Source organism: Enhydra lutris, unplaced genomic scaffold (assembly GCF_002288905.1).
Source record: "Enhydra lutris kenyoni isolate GAN:26980312 unplaced genomic scaffold, ASM228890v2 scaffoldscaffold1, whole genome shotgun sequence".
Classification (NCBI taxonomy): Eukaryota; Metazoa; Chordata; class Mammalia; order Carnivora; family Mustelidae; genus Enhydra; species Enhydra lutris.
The window spans coordinates 59,061,231-59,084,290 of NW_019154085.1; the positions used below are offsets into that span (position 1 = coordinate 59,061,231).

The 23,060-nt window shown below is 35.9% G+C and overlaps 1 protein-coding gene across 4 annotated transcripts in view; it reads left to right on the forward strand.

Moving 5' to 3' along the window:
* Positions 1-23,060, forward strand: part of LOC111147104 (solute carrier family 4 member 10) — a 292,076-nt gene that overhangs the window by 129,374 nt on the left and 139,642 nt on the right. For all 4 annotated transcript variants that reach the window (XM_022503092.1, XM_022503036.1, XM_022503157.1 and 1 more), the window contains one exon: positions 7,364-7,510. In XM_022503092.1, coding sequence (XP_022358800.1) covers positions 7,364-7,510 — 147 coding nt within the window. The remainder of the gene's footprint in view (positions 1-7,363; positions 7,511-23,060) is intronic.

Here is a 23,060-nt window from a genome sequence, read left to right on the forward strand (position 1 = left end):
TTGGAATATAAACCAGTAGCTCTGGGGATTTATTATTTTTTGCAATGTAAAGACATATATCTGGAAGATAAATGTCTACATTTCTTTGAAGGTCTCTACCTTTTAGTCAACCATTAATCTCCAAAGCTTGTCCTTTACTTCAGATTTCAGTTTTTGTTTGCTTTAGAAGTCTCTAACCATGCAGAAACAGGAAATATTTTCCATATGGTTTCATAGCTATAAATTGTGGCCTTTTCATTACTGTTGCTTTGAAATTTGTGGCCATACCATTTTTTTCCATTCTTAAGTTTTTTAATGTGTTTAGTAGCCAGTGCATTATCATGTCTGTCATCTAAATATTTTACTTAAAAATATCATCTCTATTCATGCAAAAGATTTATATAATCAATAAAAATTTACTGAGCATCAAGAACTATCAAACACCATTCTAGATCTTTTTGGGATGCATCATCGAACAAATCGAAAATCTCTGCTCTTCTTATGTGGAAAAGCTTTGGGAGGAAACTAGAAAGTAAACACTAAATATAATAAGTTAATTACATGATATGTAAGTGCTATAGAAAAAATAAAAATAGAAGAGTCTGAGAAGCATAACGGGTCAAAGTGTAGGGTGTAATATTAAGTAGGTGTTTAGTGTAGGTTTCACTGAGAAGGTGAAATATGAGAAAAGACTTGAAAGAAGTGACGAATTATCCAAGTAGGAAGAATATTTCAGGCAGTGAAAAAAGAGACAAGTTCCCAGGGTGGTAGTGAGAACAGCAAGGAGGCCAGTGTGGCTGAGGTTAGTGGGGTGAGGAGGAGATCAGCAGGAGAAAAGATCAGAGACATAATTGCAGTGGGGTGTGCAGGTCACAGAAGTCCTTGGAGAGGCCTAGAAAAATCTCCTTTTCTCTGAGTAAAAGAGGGTAACGTTACAAGGATAAATGAATGACGTGATCTAACCTGAATTTTAAGAGGACTACACTGGCTATTGTGCTTGGTGCAGACCATGAGACTAAAGGTAGATTCACGAAGTACTCTCAGGAGACTGTTTCAGTCATCGAGGTTGGGTATCATGTGGCCCTGACCAGAGTGGTGAAGTAAAATAATAAGTGGACAAATTCCGGATATATTTTGCCATTTGCTCCAATAGGTTTCCTGTTGGTTGGGTTGTAGGCTTAAGAAAAAGAGAGGAATCTATAATTACTCCAAGATAATTGTTCTCAGCAGCTAGGAAATTGTTTTGTCATCGCCTGAGATGGACAAGATTATGGGGGAAAAACTTATAGGAGGGGGTCGGGATGGAGAAGACTAGGAGTTTAGTCCTGTATGTGTTGATTTTCAGTCATCTTTTAGACATGCAATGGAAGTGTCAGCTAAGTGCGTGGGATATGACAGTTTCCAGTCTGCGAAAGAGATTTAAGATGGAGACACAAAATTGTGGGCTATTCACAGGTGGCCTAAGGGCAGATGTAGGTTTTGTGAGGGCTGACACTTAAGCATTTTTGAAGGTTCTCTAGGGAAAAAACAACATTTGAATATAAATTAGGTACAAAGGTGGATATTTATTTAGAATGAGAAAAAAATCAACAAATACTCACTTAAAAAGTGATAAATAGGGGCACCTGGGTGGCTCAGTTGTTAAGGGTCTGCCTCCAGTTCAGGTCATGATCCTAGGGTCCTGGGATTGAGCCCCGCATCAGGCTCCCTGCTAGGCTGGAAGCCTGCTTCTCCCACTCCCCCTGCTTGTATTCCCTCTCTTGCTGTCTCTCTGTCTGTCAAATAAATAAATAAAACCTTTAGGAAAAAAAGAGATAAATAGCACAAAATTGTAACATTTGGAGAAATAGCGTACTTTTAGAAATGAACTGACATAGCTGTGTAATATTTCCCCCCTAAATTTTTGACCCCTAATGTCAAGGATTTTTAAATATCATTTTTTGTTAAGGATATGGAACATTAACTCTATCTTTATCATTATCAATTAAAATTTATTTTTTACTAATGTAGTCTAGAGAAGTTGCTTCAATCCTTATAACTTATTTATAATTTCACAAAAATTTTGGGGGTTGTCTTAAAATTTAAGAAAACTTCTGTCAAGCTTCTTGTATACATAACCTGTAAAATTTAGAAGAATTTTCTGGAGATGAGCTCTGGCTCTATACAACTGAAACTTTGCTTCTTTTCTACTACCCACATACTTCCAATGTGAGGCAGAGGGAAAGAGAGGGAGAAGCAGGCTCTCTATGGAGCAGGGAGCCTGATGAAGAGCTTGATCCCAGGACCCTGGGATCATGACCTGAGTCAAAGCCAGGTGCTTAACAGGCTGCACCACCCATACACCCCAATAAATTGAACTTCCTTAAAATTAAAACATACACTTTATGAAAGACTGTTACAATGTTACAATGAAAAGACAAACTAAAGAGAAGATTCTTGCAAAAGACATATCCAGTAAAGGACTTATATCCAAAATATACAAAGTACCCTTAAAACTCAACAATAAGAAAACAAAAATCCAATTACAAAATAGGAAAAAATCTGAACAGACACCTTACCAAAGGAGAAATACAGATAGTAAATAAGCATATGAAAAGATGATCAATATTGTGTGTCATTAGGGAATTGCAAATGAAAAGTGAGATATCACCACATACCCATTAGAATAGCTAAAAATCCAAAACACTGACAACATCAAATGTTGGCAAGAATGTGGAGCAACAGGAACTTTCATTCACTGCTGGTTGGAATGCAAATGGTACAGCCACTTTGGAAGACAGTCTGGCAGTTTCTCATATAGGTAAACATAAGCTTACCATGTGATCCAACAATTCAATCAGAGTTATTTACCCAAGTGGATTTTGATATTTTAACCAGCCTGCAAGATTCTGCCTCAGGAAACTCCTTCAGTTTGGTCTTCCTTGCATTTAATGTCCTCAAGACATCAGTTCAGCTGTCTGTCTTGGCATCCTTTTATCTGATTATGCTTGGATATGGTTTCAGATGGTTTATTTTAGCCTTGACTTGGCAACTTTTTAGGATGTTACTTTTGGCACAGGCCCGTCGAATCTACATTTCATAAACAAAGACAATATTCACTATACCCAGCCAGGCCCTCTGGACTTGCACCTAAGGTGTCTGATGCCTCTTATCTTTGTCTGTCTGGGGAATGGTTATCTTCAGCAGTAATTACTAGAAACCTTTGCAATCTTGAGATTTAGTTCCAGTACTGCCCTCTGTAAAGCCTTTATTTTCACGTCTAGGAAATATTCATTGCCTAAATTTCCTCAGTTTTACTCATTTCCTCATTCACTGAAATTGCTTTTATGAAGATAACAGATAAACATCAATTTCCAACTGTAATGGCTAATTTTTAGTTTTAATCTTGTTTGACTCCTTTATAGCATGTAAACTAGTAGCTGTCCCCTTTTTAAAACTCTTCCTCTTTGGTTTCTTTAACTTTTTAAATTTTGAAGTGAAACAAACATACAGAAAAGTACAGAAAGCTTATGTATAAATTTTAAATATTATTGAAGCAAAAACTTGTATCAAGAAACAGAAATTTCTAACACCCCAGAAGCTCCTCATGTTCCTCTCACCAGTCACAGATCCTATTCACCTTTATGCCAGAGGTAACAAGTTTTCTGACTTTTGTATTGATCTTTTCCTGTGTATGCATCTCTGAACAATATATTTTAGTTTTTCTATTTTTAAAGCCTTATAAAAGAAATTATATTATATATATATTTTTTGCTCAGTAGTATGTGAGATTCATCTATATTGTTATGCATACCTGTGGATTATTGTTCTATATATTCCAATGTGTGAATATCTTCTACTTAATACATTCTGTTAATGGATTTTGGGGTTGTTTCCAGCACTTTGTCTTTATAAGCAGTGCAGTTGTAGAGATTCTTATATGTGTCTCTTATATTTTTATACATCTTCATGTACTTCTCTAGGGCCCAAGGAAATTGCTCGGTTATATGGTATGCATATTTTCAATTTTAATAAAGAATGTTATACTGTTTCAAAGTAGTTTTGTATAATACTACTGGTACTATATGATACCACACTGAGACATAGAATTGTCAACCATTTCAATTTTTGCCAAGATGGTGGGAGTAAAGAGATACCTCATTATGGTTTGAATTTCCATTACCCTGAGAACTAGTGGACCTCTTCTTACATTTATTAGCAATTTGTATTTTCTTTTTTTTATTAAATGCCTATTTAAGTTTTTTGTCTATGTTCCCATTGGGTTTTCATCTTTTCCTAGGATTTGTAGGATTTCCTTTTATATCTTGTTAGTTAGTCCTTTATCAGTTATATGTGTTAGAAATACATTTTTTAAAAAAGATTTTATTTATTTATTTGACAGAGAGAGAGAGATCACAAATAGGCAGAGAGAGAGGGGGAAGCAGGCTCCCCGCAGAGCAGATGGCTGGATCCCAGGACCCCGAGATCATGACCTGAGGCAAAGGCAGAGGCTTAACCCACTGAGCCACCCAGTTGCCCCAGAAATACATTTTTTAATGCCTTGTAGCCTCCCAACTCTTATGATAAAGAGAAGTTTCTGACTTAATTGTAACAAAACTTATTAATCATTTCTTTTTTAGTGTCCTTTAAAAATTGTTTCCTAACTTGGCATTAAGAATGTAGTGTCCAGCGACAATAGGGATAGAAAGCAGGTATTTAATTTCCCATATTTAATTGAAAGTCTATAACTTCATTATTTTTTAACTATTAAGTATTTAATTTCTTTTCCTGACACTTAAAAAATATTTTATTTATTTATTTGAGAGAGAGACAGTGAAAGAGAGACAGCGAGAGAGAGCATGAGAGGGGAGAAGGTCAGAGAGAGAAGCAGACTCCCGGTGGAGCTGGAAGCCCAATGCAGGACTTGATCCTGATACTCCAGGATCATGACCTGAGCTGAAGGCAATCGCTCAACCAACTGAACCACCCAGGTGCCCTCTTTTTCTGACTCTTAAATGCTAGTTTTACACAAGGGTCTGTCTGAATTCTTTCATGTTCTGCACATTCCCCCTGATTAATAATCTTCAACATATTAGAGAATAATAATGTAGTGATGGTCCAAGTAATTTGAAATTACTAACATTTAAGATTCCAAAATTGTGAATTACTTTAAGTATACAACTTTGTGGTATAGTTTGATATTTCATAAGGTGAATTCTTCCTCCTTGAGTTTCATCAAGATGTTATTGGTTATTTTTCTTTCAGTTTTTCCTTATACATTTTACATTATTTGTCTAGTTATGTTGAAATAATAATGCTAGAAATTTGTAATTGTATTGAATGCATAGATTAATGCGTGTTTGTTTTGGGGTTCACATCTTCTCTTCATTTATTCTGATATGTTTGTTCAGGGAAGGGATACCCAGGGCAATACATCACACTTGTGAGTCCCACTTTTTTCTTAAGTTGGGAAGGGCTGAAACCTGATGACTTATAGGAATGAAATAATACCTTCTTTATATTTGTATTCTTGATTCATGGCATACCTCTCAATAAAACGTTTGTTATCTCAGTAAACATTTGTTAGGCATCTGCTGTATGCCCGGCACTGTGTTGCTAAAGATACAAATTGACTAACATAGTGTCCTTCTCAGAGAAGATTTATAAGAAAAAAAATGACTTTTAGGTAAGTAATTACAATCAAGTGTTATTAAGTATTGGAGGGTCCTTAAGGAAAAAAGTGGTCAACTGTATTTAGAAAATTTTATGGGTCGCATAATCCTTGAACTGAGACTTGAAAGATGAGTAGGTTTTCACCAGATAATTAGGAGAGACAAAGACATTTCCTACAATTGGAAGAATAAGAACAATATTAACTAAAAACAGAGACTTGAGGACATTTGGCTAAAAGGATGAAGGGGCTCACATTGGCTTATAATATGTGAAGCAGAATGTATTTAGAAGTATGCCAGAGATATAGGCAGAGGTCAGATATCATTTGGCCTTAAAGAGAACTAAGAGCTTTCTCATATAAGCAACAGAGAATGATCAACGAGTTTAAAGTAGGGGAATAATGTAGTCAGACTTGCATTTTTTTTTTTTTTTAAAGATTTTATTTATTTATTTGTCAGAGAGAGAGAGGGAGGGAGAGCAAGCACAGGCAGACAGAATGGCAGGCAGAGGCAGAGGGAGAAGCAGGCTCCCTGATGAGCAAGGAGCCCGATGTGGGACTCGATCCCAGGTCGCTGGGATCATGACCTGAGCCGAAGGCAGCTGCTTAACCAACTGAGCCACCCAGGCGTCCCCAGACTTGCATTTTTGGGGGGGAAAAGCCATCGGCATTCAGGATGGATAAAAAGTGGGACAAGAGTGTAGCTTGAGAGGAAAACAAAACAAAACAAAACAAAACAAAAAACAGCAGGAAGGAGAATGTTCTAGTAGTCCTGGTAGGAAATGATCAGAGTCCAACTAAGACAGCAACACTAGGGATACTGAAGAGGGAATGGATTCTAGAGATGTAAAGGAGGACCTGGTGATAAATTAGATGGTCTCTGAGATGACTGGATAGATGGTGCACTTACTAACATAGAGGATAGATGGCTGATACTTGGAACAGAGAAGAGGATGAGTTCCATGGACATGTTGTTTGACATGCCTGTGGGAAGGATATGCAAGTAATATATCTAATAAGTGGAGGTATGCATAGGCCTGCAGCCCAAGAGAGCAATCTATCATCAAGTTTTAGGTCTCAGAGCCTGTAATAAATATGTATCAGCTGAAATCATAAAGTCAAAGATAGAGCTTGGGGATCTCCAACTTTGAATGGATAAATAGAAGAACCAGCAAAAAAACCTAATATGAACAAAACAGAGAAGGAGTGCCAAGAGAAAGTGGTCATCAAGAAGAGAGTGGTCAATAGTATCAAGTGCCACAGAGAGAAATAATAGAACCAAAAAATTTCCACGGAATTTGGCATTACTGTGGACATTGGTGAAATCTGTTTTTTGAGATAGTAATTGTTTCACACACTTAACTGTGAAGGGAAGGGGACTGGTGAGATAACAGTTGAGGGTAGGGAGAAAATAGAATAAATTTTCTTAATGAGAAGAGTATAATTATAAGTTATGAGGAATAGACACAGAGAGATTAAGACAATTAATAAACTTATGGTGATTATAAGATATATAACCAAACTATTAGTATTGTAAATGTTTCTGATAGATCTGTGGTGTTTTCAGTAGGTCTAAGCGCCAAAATACATGCCAAGTCGCAAGCTTTACATACCATAAACACTCAAAAATGGTTTGCTGGGTTGAATTGAATTGAGTTCCATTGAAGTGTAAATCATCATCTTCTGCACTTTGGAATAATTTAGAGTTTAATTATGCATTTGCTTCTGATGAAGGTCATCGGACACTATTTATTGGAGTTCACGTGCCCCTGGGAGGAAGAAAAAGCCATCGACGTCACAGGCATCGTGGTCATAAACACAGAAAGAGAGACAGAGAAAGAGATTCAGGATTAGAGGATGGGAGGGAATCACCTTCCTTTGGTAAGAATCTGTCTTCTTGTTTTTTTATTAAATTTGCAATGGTAATAATCTTATACTTGCTTAAATCCATAATTAGAAATCATACCTCATACTCATAAAATTGTTTATACTTTACAAAAGACATTGGTTGGTCTGATGGGGGAGAAGTGAGAGAGAGAAACCTTGATCTTTATTTTTCTCAGGTTGTGCTTCATGAAGGTGAGAGTTGGTTTAGATTTGTGATTGAGGAAATACATATAAGTTGTAAAACTTAGTTGTATAAACTCTCGATAATATATACAAATAATAGTCATTGCTCTAAACAGTTAACCCCCCCGGGATGGGAAAATATCTTTATTAAGTTCCCACATACTATTGCTGATGCTGACCAAATTTCCCTCTAAGGACGTGGACATTCTACTATTGTGATTCTTCTTCCTGGAAGTAGATACAGAATATCAAAATATAGTGATACAGAAGTTGTTAGCAATCTCTGAGTGCTATGAAAGCCTGTGTACATGGCATAACCAAGAACCTGGCTTTCAGTTTCTTGACATTCCCCTCTCCTCTGACCCTTTCCTTCCACTACACCTAGCTCAAGTATTCATCCATAATTACTCTGCCACTGAGGTCATCAGTGCATTCACTTTGCTTTCTGACCACACATCTCTCCTGCTTACCTGCCTGTGCAAATGCTTGACCTCTCTACTTTTTTTCTGTCCGTGCTCTCATCTTTTTTTCATTATTTTCTTACCCTACTCTGACTTCATAGCCTATAATTTTAGTAATGCTTTTGCTAATATTCTAAATATCATAGGTTCCCTGTTTTAATTTTATTCATACCTTCACTCCCACTTAATCATACTTGTATTGGGGTCCCTCTGTGTTCCTGCTTTCTCTATGCAGCCCCAATGAGCACACTGTGCTGGATGAAATCATTCAAGAGGGCAGAATGTAACTGCTTAAATTCATTATAAAATTGACCTTGGGGTGCCTGGGTGGCTCAGTGGGTTAAGCCTCTGCCTTCGGCTCAGGTCATGATCTCAGGGTCCTGGGATCGAGCCCCGCATCGGGCTCTCTGCTCAGCACTGAGCCTGCTTCCTCCTCTCTCTGCCTGCCTCTCTGCCTACTTGTGATCTCTCTCTCTGTCAAATAAATAAAATCTTTAAAAAAAAATTTGACCTTTAACAGCGCCTATTCAGTTCTATTCTATTTCTTTGATTTTTAAATTAACTGTTCAAAATTCTCCTCATTCTCCACCATCCCTTTCTTCACTATCATTTGGCAGATGCTTTCTACTTTGGAGGGTCAATGCGTCATCAGAATGATCTCATACAGCTTCTCCCTATTAAGCATATCTATCTGTCTATATCTGCAACTTTCTTTTGATGCAACAAGGGAGTTTTCTTTTCAATTATGTTTATGTTTATTTCCTGTTCCCTACCATCTGGAGATGTACACAATTTATAATCTGGTTGACCTCTTCCTCTCAACTGGATCGTTCTCACCACTTCTTTTTCTTCTTCTCCTCCTCCTCCTCCTCCTCCTCCTTCTTCTTCTTCTTTAATTTCTTTTCAGCGTAACAGTATTCATTGTTTTTGTACCACACCCAGTGCTCCATGCAATCTGTGCCCTCTGTAATACCCACCACCTGATTCCCCCAACCTTCCACCCCCGCCCTTCACTTATTTGTGGAGCATAACAAATAGCATGGAGGACAAGGGAAGATAGAGAGGAGAAGGGAATTGAGGGAAATTGGAAGGGGAGGTGAACCATGAGAGACTATGGACTCTGAAAAACAATCTGAGCGTTCTCACCATTTCTTAAACAGGATTGAGTCTCTGTCATTTTAAACAGTCCCTGATCTCTCTCAAACCCTTGGTACCCCTTTAGTCATTCCCTTGTATTCAAATATGAAGCTAGTGGCATATCAAGTTTGGGGTAATTATTTTACTTTTAATATTCCATATATATTTCTTTATTCAGTACCTGTTTTCAGTAAGCATTGCAAAGAAATCTGTAGTCTCTGTTTTTTTTTTTTTTCATTTTTCAAGATTATATCTTTTAAGCCTGAATGCTTATAGACATTTTTCTGGATTCCTTTAATTAAGAAAATTGCTAAGACAGGCCTAGTGATGGGTGTATTAAAAATCCTTTGCAGTATGCATACACTGATATTTTTCCGCTTACATTACATTTTCCTGTTTTATCTGATTCTGTTCCACTTTGTTATCTTCTTTGTAAACATTAATTATCTGTATGTTGGATTAGTGATATCTGTTCTTTGTCGTTTCCCTTTGTGGTTTGAAGTTAGTTTCTCATATTATCCACTTGATTCTCTGCAATATCAGTTCTGCATTTTACTATTTCTATTATTGGTTTTGATTTTGTGGTTGCATTTTAGTTTTATTAAAGTTCTTGCTTATCTCATACTATTTTCTTTATATTTCTTTCTTTTAAAGATTTTATTTATTTGAGAGAGAGCACTCGAGTGAGAGAGAGAGAGAGATTGAGAAAGTGAGTGGGGGGAGGGGCAGAGGGAGAAGCAGACTCCCTGCTGAGCAGAGAGCCCCATGCGGGACTCAGTCCCAGGACCCTGGGATCATGACCTAAGCCAAAGGCAGACGCTAAACTGACTGAACCACCCAGGTGCCCCTTTCTTTTATTTCTTCTTGTCCTTTCCTAATTAGTTTTTCTTGTTCTTGACAGAGTCTATTTTTATAGTCTATTGATGATTCCCAGGTATTTCTGGGCATTTTCTTTCATTCCTGAAGCAGATAATTTTCAGAGGTATGATCTTTGGGCCATTGAGATTATTTTTGATTCTCCATTGATTTGTAGCATTTGTACAGTTTCCCCATTATTTTTCTTAGAGATGCACTGCCATCAGTATGCTCCTTGTTTCAATCACTGTATATAGTTAGAACATTAAACTTCTCCAAATACCATGTACTTCAGCCGGGTAGAATAATATTGTTGGGACTTGGTAAAGAAAATTCTGTTGGGTATCCTCACCTGCATGATAAAAGGATGGTTGTGTCTGAGTCAGTAGACCGAGAGTGGAGGTGTAAAAGTGTCCTTGACACTTTCAGGATTTTTTGTTTTGTTTTGTTTTTTTTCATGAGGTGGAGTCTGGGAATGTAATAAAGAGACAGTTATGTGGATTTTCTCATTCAATCCTTCATCTACTTACAGTTAGTCCAGACTTCCTCTTAGATTCTGAGAATGGATTACATATGTTGGACTAAACTTTAATGGGTATTTTGAATTTTCGTTTTTTTCTAGTACTTGAAAAAATATGTTCACATCACCTTACAAATGCTTAGTAAACAAACATAAATAAACTTGTTCCCTCTGTTTCTTCTTTTTTTTTTCTCATAGCTGGATGCAGTGTGTCAATTTTTCAGAACAATGGTTCTCAACATTGACTATACTTGTGAGTTTTAAAAACATGGTGATGGCCAAACCCCACACTAGTCAGACCCTCTGGGATAGGGCCTAAACCTGTAGGTTTTTTTTTTTTTTTTTTAAAGTACCACCGGATAATTCTAATGTGCAGCCAACCTTGAGACCCATTGTTCTAGAAAATTTGCTATATAAAGTGTGGTGCAGGACACCTGGGTGGCTCAGGTCAAACATTTGACTCGATCTCAGCTCAGGTCCTGATCCCAGGGTCCTGAGCCCACATTGGGCTCCACATTGGGCATGGAACCTACCTAAAACAATTTAAATAATTTAAAAAAAATAGTGTAGTGCATGAGACAGCAATATTAGCAATCCCATTGGAGCTTGTTAGAAATGCATAATCTCAGGCCCTAGCCCAGACCTTTTGAATCAGAATCTGTACATTAATAATATACTTAGGTAACTTATATATACACTAAAATTTCACAAATGAAGCTCTAGAACATCCCTGTCAAGCCCTATTATACATTAAAATCATCTGAGGAACTTTAAAAAATATTGATCCTTGGGGGGCATGCATGGCTCGGTCAGTTAAATGTATGGCTCTTGGTTTCAGCTTGGGTAGTGATCTTGGGGTCACAGATGGAGCCCCACATTGGGCACTGTGCTCAGGGTAGACTCTAAGATTCTCTCCCTCTCTCTTCCCCTCCCCCGTTCCCCTCCCTCCTACTCTCTCTCTCTCTCAAATAAATAAATACATAAATACATAAAATCTTTAAAAAATATTTATGCTGGACCCCACCCTCAAAGACTTTCATTAATATTGGGTATTTCCTTGGACGCTGGTATCTTTTTTAAAAGTATCCCAGGTGATTTAGTATCCAGCTAGGCTCAAGAACCATTGAACCTGAGAAGCTTCTGCCTCTTTATTTGGTGAAACTTGGATATAAGTCAGGTGGCCCAGATTCTCCCTCTGATGTGTCGGTTACTATTATTGGATGCCATGAACCATCCTTCCTCCCCAAATGTACAACTCAATGATCATCAACATGTGTATAACTACTATCTTGGTAGTTACATTCTACAAATCCCTCTTAGTGCTCTTTTCTAGTCACTATCTACCCCTGCTCCCCAAAAGGATCTCTAGCTTGTCTTACTACACTGGGTGTTTTGCTAGTTACTGAATTTTATATAAATGAACTTATAGGGGTGTTTGTGTCTTTCCCTATTGTTCAATGTTGTTTTTTGTGGGATTCACCAATGTTTTCAGTTATAGCTTTAGTTTATTAATTTTCATTTTTGTATAATATTCATTTGTTTGTATATGCTGTGCATTCTACTACTGAAGGACATTTGGATCATTTGCATTTTGAAGCCACTATGATTGATATTGCTGTGAGCAGTTTTATGTCTCTTGGTGCACACATGTAATTCTCACACCTTGAACTTATTGTTGAGTGGTAGGGTATGCATATTTTCAATTTGAGCAGATAATACCAAATAATTTTCCAAAGTGAAGTACATATTTATACTTCCACCAGAAAAGTATGAGGGTTTATGTCATTTTACACTCCTGTCAGCATTTGGCATTCTCTTAACATTGGCCATTATTGTAATGTATATAATGCCATGTTGTTTTAATTTACATTTCTTGAGTATGAATATGATTGAACAACTTTGTGCATACTCTTTGGCCATTTGAATAGCCTTAAATTTTTAAAAATTAAATTGATAAATTTTGAATTGAAATTGAAAATTTTTTACTGGATTTTTTTTCCTTACTGATTTGTAGAGTTTCTTTATATATTAGGCTATAAGTCCTTTGTTGCTTTTGCATGTTTCATATATCTTCTCACATTTGTGGCTTATCTTTTCACCATTTAATGATGTCTCTTGAATATTCCAGAAGAGGCTACTAAGAGCCCGAGAACTTTATTCCTTCATGTTATTTTATTCATGGTGTTATTTATATCCATTATATATTTTAATAAATATAGAAACAGATCCATATTTTGATCCATCGTATTCTTGTCTAGAGTTTGTATTATAATGCTCTATGTTCTCAGTTACCTTCTTAAAAATAAATCCAATATCTATCAACATATATTTATATTCATACCAAGAAGCTTCTTTCTGATCTTGGTAATACTGTAATTCATGACTTATGTCATGTAATTTTAAGGTGCATAGACATGAAAAAAATAGTCACTAAGTAACACATTTGAACATTTTTTGTATTAAAATTATAAACTCTTTTTTTTTAAGATTTTATTTGTTTATTTGACAGAAATCACAAGTAGGCAGAGAGGCAGTCAGAGAGAGAAGAGGAGGCAGGCTCCCTGCTGAGCAGAGAGCCCAACGCGGGGGGGTCAGTCCCAGAACCCTAGAATCATGACCTGAGCCGAAGACAGAGGCTTTAACCCATTGAGCCACCCAGGCACCCCAAAATTCTAACCTCTTTAAGATGCTAAAAGTATATTGGTAGGATAATCATGAAAAGACTTTTGTGAGTGTAACGTAATACCTATAAAATCATTTCTACTTTAAAAAATGAAAAGCCAGATACAGGAAGTCATAAGTTATTTGAACCCCCCCCAAAATATCTCTTGTCCTTGAATAAATCATCATTTCCTATACTATTACTGTTATCCAGTGTGTCTTAGAGAAGTCTTTTAAATACCTGGTGCCCTATCTCAGACTTTCAAATTTTCTTTATTCATAACTGCTGTTATTTTTTTTTATGACTAGTATTTTAAAGGAGGGTGGTGAGTGATCCTCATGCTTTATGAAGGGAAATACTAATAAGTCCCAAATGTATGGTTCGTGACCACAGCAATTGAGTTTTGGGGGCTGGATGCATGAGATTAATAGAACCCCAGGTTACTGATGCAGAGTAAACTGAAAAAAGTCATTGAAAACAGTGATGAGACAAAATGTTTCAAAAGCAAGAGGAAAATAGTACCAACCAGTGTTGAGGCATAGCTGCTCTGGGCTGTGGTTGCTGATAAGTGAGTAGTTAGAACAGGTGTCATGCAACACGAATGGCCATATCTCCTCACTCTGGGTAGGTCTAATGGAAAGATTTAATTGATTTCTTAATGTAACACTGAAATTGCTATTTATGCTATTTTTTAATGGCTTTTCAAAGTACTGATTTTTTTTTTTTTGGTCCAAGAACCACCACAAAAATAACAGGCTAATTAGAAGTATTTCCTTTGATTCAGATAAGATCTGGTTTTGTAGATAGTAGATGAGTATCACCCAGATTGTATGCTTTTAGGAAAAAGAGTGTACCAGGTTCTTATTTAAGATAAACTGGATTGGAAATTTATATGTTGTGCTATTGATTTTCTTAAGCACATCTGATATTTATAGGAATTCATCAGTCTCATTTCAAATAAATATTCATGTTCCATTCAGGAAATTGGCATCTTACTTTGAAGAGGTAGTGAAGCATAGGACTTGGCTATGGACTCAATTCCTGCTGTAAAATTTAGTTCAATAAACTTCCTAAAATATTTTGTAATGAAACCAAACTTCACATGATTAACATTCTAAAAGAGAAATAATGCCTGAAACAAATATGCTACATAAATATAATTTATTTTTTCTCCTTCTTTTGAATATATATAATCATATATAAGATATAGGCTGCATATTAGTGGGAACAATAACATCTAAAAACTGAGGCACCCTGTTTTTTAAGACTTTATCTTTTAGAGCCATTTTAGGTTTAAAACAAAATTGAGAGGAAGGAATAGCAAATTCTCATGTACCTTCTGCCTCCACATAAGCAGAGCCTCCCCCAGTATCAGCATCGCCCACCAGAATGGTCTATTTTTTACCAAGGATAGGCCTGCATGAACATATCATGATTACCCAGAGTCCATTAGTTTACTTTAGGGCTCATTCTTGGTGTTTTAAATTCTGTAGGTTTGGACAAATGTGTAATGGCATATATCATCATTACAATATCATACAGGATATTTCAATGCCATAAAGATCCTCTGTGCTCAGCCTATTCGTTCCCCCTCATATCCCTTGCCAAACACTGAACATTTTACTCTCTCCACAGTTTTGCTTTTTCCAGAATGTCATGTAGTTGGAATTATACACCAAGGCAGACTTTTCAGATTGAAATTATTATTTCACTTAATAATATGCATTTGAGGTTCCTTCATGTCTTTTCCTATCTTGATAGATTATTATTATTATTTTTTGCACTGAATCATATTTCATTGTCTGGATATACCAGTTTATTTACCCATTCACCTACTGAGCAACTTGTTGATTTCTTCCCAGTTAGGGCACTTATGAGTAAAGCTGCTAAAAACATCTGTGTACAGGTTTTGGTCATAAATTTCTAATTTCTTTGAATAAATGCTAAGGAGTGTGATTACGGATAATCTGTTAAAAATTATTTAGTTTTGTAAGAAACCACTTCTAAGTGCTCGTGCCATTTTGCAGTCCCATGAACAATGTATGAGAGTTCCTATTGCTCCACATATGGTAGTTGCCAACATTTGATGTGGTTGGTGTTTTGGCCATTTTAATAGATGCACAATGGAATCTTGTTTTAATTTGCACTTCCCTGATGACATACAATGTGGACAGTTTCTTCATATGCTTATTTGCCATCTGTTTGTCTTAATTGGTGACATGTCTATTAAGGTCTTTGGCTCATATTTATTTGTTTATTTATTCATTCATTTATATAGTCTTCTTTATTAAGTTTTTATTTTATTTACAGCACAGTAAATATTTAGTGTTATATTAGTTTCAGGTGTACTATGATATGTCGATTCAATGATTCCATACAATACCTGATGCTCATTATGACAAGTGTGCTCCTTAATCCCCATCACCTATTTCCCCCATCCCCCCACCCACCACCCATTTAGTAACCATCAGTTTGTTCTCTATAGTTAAGAGTGTTTCTTGGTTTGGCTCTCTCTCTCTTTTTTCTCCCCCCTTTGCTCATTTGTTTTGTTTCTTGAATTCCACATATGAGTGAAATATATATATCCCTTCTTCATCCATTTATCTATCATTGGATACTTGGGATGCTTCCATAATTTGGTATTATAAATAATGCTGCTATAAACATAGGGGTGCATGTATCCATTTGAATTATTGTTTTTGTATTTTTTGAGTAAATACCCAGTAGTGCAATTTGTGGATCATAAGTTAGTTCTATTTTTAACTTTTTGAGGAAACTCTGTACTGTTTTCCATAGTGGCTATAGCAGTTTGCATTCCCACTAATGGTGCAAGAAGTTTCCTTTTTCTCCACATCCTCGCGAACACCTTTTGTTTGTTTTATTTTTTATTAGCCATTTTGACAGGTGTGAGGTGATATCTCATTATAGTTTTGATTGGCATTCTTGTAATGATGAGTGATGTTGCATATCTTTTCATGTGTCTGTTTACCATCTGAATGTCTTAAGAGAAGTGTCTGTGTCTTCTGTCTTTGGCCCATTTTTAAAAATGAGCTTTTTTTTCCTGATTGTTGGGTTTTAAATGTTCTTTGTATATTTTGGATCATAGCCCTTTATCAGTTATGTCTTCTGCAAATATTTTTTCCTAATCTATAACTTATCTTTTTATTCTCTAGACATTATTTTTTACAGAGCAGAAATTTTTAATTTAATTTTTAAATTATTGCTTAAGAAATTTTTAATTTTAATGAATTCCAGCTTATCAGTTCTTTATTTCATGGATAGTGTGTTTGATGTTGTATCTAAAAAGACATCACCTTGTGCAGCCACTTTGGAAAACAGTGTGGGGATTCCTTAAGAAATTAAAAATAGAGCTTCCCTATGACCCTGCAATTGCACTAGTGGGTATTTACTCCAAAGATACTGATGTAGTGAAAAGAAGGGCCATCTGTACCCCAATGTTCATAGCAGCAATGGCCACAGTCGCCAAACTGTGGAAAGAACCAAGATCCCCTTCAACGGACAAATGGATAAAAAAGATATGGTCCATATATACAATAGAGTATTATGCCTCCATCAGAAAGGATGAATACCCAACTTTTGTATCAACATGGACAGGACTGGAAGAGATTATGCTGAGTGAAATAAGTCAAGCAGAGAGAGTCAATTATCATATGTGGAACATAAGGAGTAACACGGAGGACATTGGAAGTTGGAGAGGAGAAGTGAGTTGGGGGAAATCGGAGGGGGAGACAAACCATGAGAGACTGTGGACTCTGAGAAACAAACTGAGGGTTTTGGAAGGGAGGAGGGTGGGGGGTTAGGTGAGCCTGGTAGTGGTACTAAGGAGGGCACGTATTGCATGGAGCACTGGGTGTGGTGCGTGAACAATGAATCTTGGAACACTGAAAAAATAAAAATAAAAAGGAGAAAAGAAATAAAGGGCACCACCTTACTGAATATCAAATTTTTTCTTATGTTAACTTTTAGGAATTTTACAGATTTGTGTTTTGCATTTAGGAATATGACCCATTTTCAGATAATTTTTGTGAAGGGCAGAAAGTCCCTGTCTAGATTCATTTTTTTACATTTGCATTTCCAGTTGTTCCAGCACCATTTGTTGGAAAGACTATCTTTGCTCCATTGTATTGCCTTTGCTTCTTTGTCAGAGATTAGTTGACTATATTTATGGGGGTTATTTCTGGGCTCTCTATTCTGTTCTGTTGATCTATTTGTCTATTCTTTTGCCAATATCACACTGTCTGGAGTACTGTCATTTTACAGTTAACATTGAAGTCAGGTAGTATCGGTCCTCTAACTGTTCCTCTTTTTCAATATTAATGTTGGCTAGTCTGGATCATTTGCCTTTCCATATAAACTTTAGAATAAGTTTGTTGATATTCATAAAATAACTTTCTGGGATTTTAATTGGATTGTATTGAATCCCAATCACATTGGGAAGAACTGACATCTTGACAATATTGAGTCCTTCTATCTATGAACATGGATGTACTGTTTTTTAGGCTCCTTCATTAATTGCACTGCATTTTAAGATTAATACCAGTGCCCTTTATACTAGGTTATTGTAAGATAGAGAAGAGATAGTGTATGAAAATAACTGACCCATAGAAGATATTAATAAATTAAAAAATTATTTTGTCTTTTTTCTCTCTTTTTATAATCTCACCATAGTCAACTACTATTTCAATAAAATAGAGTTTAAAGGTTAATGATTCATTTATGAATATAAAAGAATTTATGATCATTTGTAAGGTTCTTATAACTGTAACACTGAATAAATACTCCTTGTGGGATTTAATCATAACTATTATAACTATTTCTGTCTTATACCATCTCTTTGTACTTATTTATTGGGTCTAATTGTTATTCTGCTCCTGAATGAAAACACCGGAAGGCTCCCCAGCTTTTCTAGTCACTTTTAGGTAACTCAAAGTTCTCTAATCAGTAATTAAAATATTTAGACTCATGTAATAGTGAAAGTTTGAATTTGGCTTTAACTGTAAGGCTTTTCTCCCTTCCCTCGCCCAGGCCTGCTGCAGCTGAGGAAAGAGGATGTAGTTGCTCCCTTTTTTTTTTTTCCCTCCTACCTTGAACTTCTCCTTTTTCTAGATGTTCCATCATTGTCCTAACTCTGGTTTTTGATCCCTTCAGATTTGGAGCATAGGAAATGAAAAGAACTAAAAGGGGTGGGGCAGGAAAGTTTTGATTTAACTAGTACTGTCACAAGCTGAGATCACACTCTCTAGGCTTAATAAGAATTTGAATTTACTCATTCTCCTCTGCAGTGTCTCTCACCTGCACTCTCTTCTGCCTTATTGTTTATTCCTCCTCATCCCCTAAGCATTCAGCTATAGTGACATATTCTCTCTGATGAAGTCTTGTCTATGCTGCATGGCAGCCTCTTGGGACAGAATCAAAGAGAAGCCCACATTCCACAGTCTGTCTCTCTCCCTCTGGTTCTCTGTCTCTATCTTGTGTGGCCCATATATGATTTACAGAAAATACACATACTCTCACTGCCTTGATAAATACTAGAAGAGTATGTTATCTAAGGCAACAATCTCAGTGATTAGCAGTGGGGCCGACTTTGTGTTTCTCAGGCAGAAATCATACCCAAGTCCATTCCAGAAGGGCATATCAAGCCCTTCTAATGCTCTTGGAGCTGTACTTGCTTGATGTGAGGGAGGGGCAGACACCCCTCTTCCCTGCCTTTATAGGAGAGCAAGGAGACTTGGGACTCACATTATAGCTTCCTCTGAAAAAATCCTCTCCAAAATGTGTCTACAGTTTTCCACTTATGACCCTTTTATAGCTTTCGTTTGGGTGAGGAGTTAGATAACTAGGTTTTCAGGAACAGGATTTGTAAATTCTGTATGTAGTCTTATGTCCATTTTGGAGAGAAATATGTATTAGTTCTTGGTGCTTCCGCTGAAATATTTAATTAATCTGTTACCTTATGACAGAATGAGCTAATTAGCATTAATAGCAATAAATATATTATTTAAATCATGTAAATGAGTTAAATGTAGGACTCTAAAGGAACAGACTATATAACTCCAAAAAATAGGAGCAAAATTTTAAAGTTCAAATGAAGTTGGAAGATATTGATTTGTAGAGACTGAAGACATGAATTTGAAACAGAACCATCAAAATAATCATTATTTAACAATTTCATATGATAGATTATCTGAATATTGATTTACCTAAAGTACAAGGATAAAGAGGAAGAAACAAGGATACAGTAATTCAGAAATGCATAATGATAAACATTTCGTATTGTGAATCTGCTCCCTTGAGCTAAACGTCACAGTGCAAGAGGCTTCCTGTCTTCATGACAGTAAGATCACATATGTAAATGCAAATTTCCCAGTTCACTTCTGTCATTGTACTTGTTATGAAAAATCTATTTCTCAACATAATTGTTGACTCTTCTCCAGAAAGGGCCTAAAAAATAAAGAACTTTGGAACAGAGCCGACAGGAGAATATTTTCACTCATTGTTAGGAAAAATGTACTTAAGAACCTGGTATTAATATGTAATTATAACAATATAAGTAACAAAGCTAATAATGAAAAGATGAAACTTTGCTAGGGAATTTGCTTATTTGCAATTACGATTCTATTAGGGGTTTTCTTCTGGTAGTTTGATTTTCTTAACTAACCGTTTATGAAAATATTGTCTATATTCCAAATGGAAACAGCTTATTTATTTCTTTCTGATTGTAAAATAATACATATTCTCTGGACTTCCAGTGCTATTGAACTTTAGACTAGTCAAATCCTGTAGTTCTTACTCAGTTCTATCGTTGATTCTATAGCATCTGATTAGCTTCTTGTCCTTTTGAAATTCTTTCCAAACACGGCCCCTGTTATGCTGCTACCTCCATCAGCTCTACAATCCATAAGGACAGAGATTTTTTTTTCCTGTTTACATCAGTCTAATTCACTGCCTAGGATAGTACCTGGCCTATGAAGGTACTCATTAAATATTTAATGTATCGATCCTTTTACATATCTGTCTATTCCTTTTCTCATTCTTTTGTTAACTCCTCTTCCTTCTCCCAAATCTTAAAGCTGATTATTTCCCCAATGTTGAGTCTTTTTCTCTCCTTACTTCTTCATTTTTGAACCCTCATGCATTATAATCATATGACTTCTCTAAATGCCACCCATGTCTCTATCACTGACCCTGTCATCTTTTCCAGAGTGAAATCTCCAGCTTTCCTGTGACTATCTTTATATGTTTGTCCCAAAGTCACCTCAAATTTAGCATATCTAAAAGTTGTCTTTTGAGTTCTCAGTCTGTAATAGTGATTCTCATTCTGACAACACTTTTCTTTCTCCAGTTTTGGGTTTTTTTTGAGAAATAACTGGCATACATCACTGTGTAGGTTTAAGGAGTACAGCTGATGGTTTGATTTACATATATTGTGAAATGATGACCACAATAGGTTAGCCAACATCCACCCTCCATTATCTCATATAGATACAATAAAAAGAAAAGAGGGAAAAAATTCTCCTTGTGATAAGAACTCATAAGATGTACTCTGCTAACAGCTTTCCTATATATCATACAGCAGTGTCAGCTCTGATCATCATGTTTACATTACATGCCTGGTACTTATTCATCTTATAACTGGAAATTTATACCTTTCAACCACCTTCCCATTCTCACAGCCCCCCAGCCACTGCCCCTGGTAACCACAAATCTCTTTTTCTATGAGTTTGGTGGGGGCTCTTTAGTGTGTGTGTGTGTGTGTGTGTGTGTGTGTGTGTGTGTGTGTGTGTATTTGTTTCTTTGTTTTGATTCCATAGATAAGTGAGATCATATAGTATTTCTCTTTCTCTGTCTGACTTACTTCACTTAGCATAAGGCTTTCAAGTTCCAGCCATGTTACAACTCTATTTTAATCAATGGCACTATTATTTTCTCATTCTCCCTACTTCAGATTCTAAATCTGTTTTGGCAGGCCTGTATTTTCATTTTAACCATCACCAGTACCACTGGCATTAGCATCAATCATCATCAGTAATATTTATATAATGCTTTATAATCTGAAAAGTATTTTTGCATCCATAACTTTCTGTCTTGGAACTTGTTCCTATATTTTTCCAAGAGACTAATTTTTGACTATTTAAAATATTTGATTTACTACTGTGCAATAAATTTAAAATTACAATCAAGTTAACTATAACAAGGAGAAGTACAGAGTGCTGTGAATTGGGATAACAGATGCCTAACTTAATTGTTTGCATATGAATGTGCTTATATGTGTGTTTGTGTGGTATTTTGCAAGGCTGATTGGATAGGCTTGCTGAAGTGTATTACATTGAAGTAGATGCTGAAAGATATACGGGAGAGCTAGAGGAAACAGTACATACAGTGACCCTGACATGGAAAGGAACATGGTATTTTTAAGAACCCTTAAGAAAGTTAATGATCCCTGAATGGAATAACAAGGGAAAGAGTGGCAGAAGATAAGGCTAATGAGATAGGCAGGGTCTAGAGCCTCACTGCAAACATTTATTTATACAGAAAGTATGATGCTATAGTATATTTTATATTAATTGTATGTTGTTCACTTTTGACTTCTGAAATCCTCTCATTTGTGACTATAATAACCTAATCTTTTAAATAACTGATTAATTGGTTTATTTTCACAAAATATATTTAATATTATAGAATTCCATAATCACTATATGTTTGCTACTGATTTATTCATTCTTTCATATTTTATTTATTTATTTATCTATTTAAAAAAGAGTCTACTTAGTTGACAGGGAGAGTGAGAAAGAGCACAAGAGCAGGGAGAAGCGCAGAAGGAGAGGGACAAGCAGACTCCCTGCTGAGCAGGGAGCCTGACACTGAGTTTGATCCCAGGACCCTGGCATCATGACTTAAGCCAAAGACCGACGCTTAACCAACCGAGCTACCCAAGCACCCCTCTTCTGTGTTTTAAAAAATATTTGAGAATACCAGATGTTTAGTTGGAATAACATTGAATATATGAGTTTTTCACTATTGAGCCTCTCCATTAGTATACATTCATTCATTTATTTAGGTCTACTTTCATATCGTTTAAGAAAGTTTTATAATCTTCATCACAAATGTATTGTAGAGTTTAAAAAATTTATTCCTAGATAACCTTATAGTTTTGCTTCTAAAATAAATGGATTTTTTTCCTACTAGGTTTTAAAATAACTTTTACTATATTATAAGGGTAAAATGGATTTTGTTTTTTGTGTCCAGCTACCTAGTAAAGATTTCTAGGTAAACAATCAGATAATCTTTTAAAAATATAAACCAAAGAAGAAATAATGAAGACAAAATCCCCAGGCATGCTTTTTTTTTTTTTTTTTTTTTTTTTTTAATTCTCAGAAAGTGATTTAAAGAATGGACAAATAAAGTTGGGGATATTTAGAGTAGGGGATAATTGGAAAGGAGATGAAGTTATAGTTACTGGAATGGAGCATACTTGCTGAAGTGAATGGAGGTGAATTTAATGATCTTTCAGAACTTTCCCTGGAGTATTCCTCATAAAAGAAAATACCTTGATGTGGTTCTCAAGTTGTGACAAGTGCCTTAAATCTAATTGACTGCTGGCTTGCTTTTCTCTGCTAGGTGACTCATATCACCAATACTTTTAACCTTAAGAAGTTTATCAGAAATGCAGGATGTCCTCAGTGCCTTCATCTTCAACACACACAC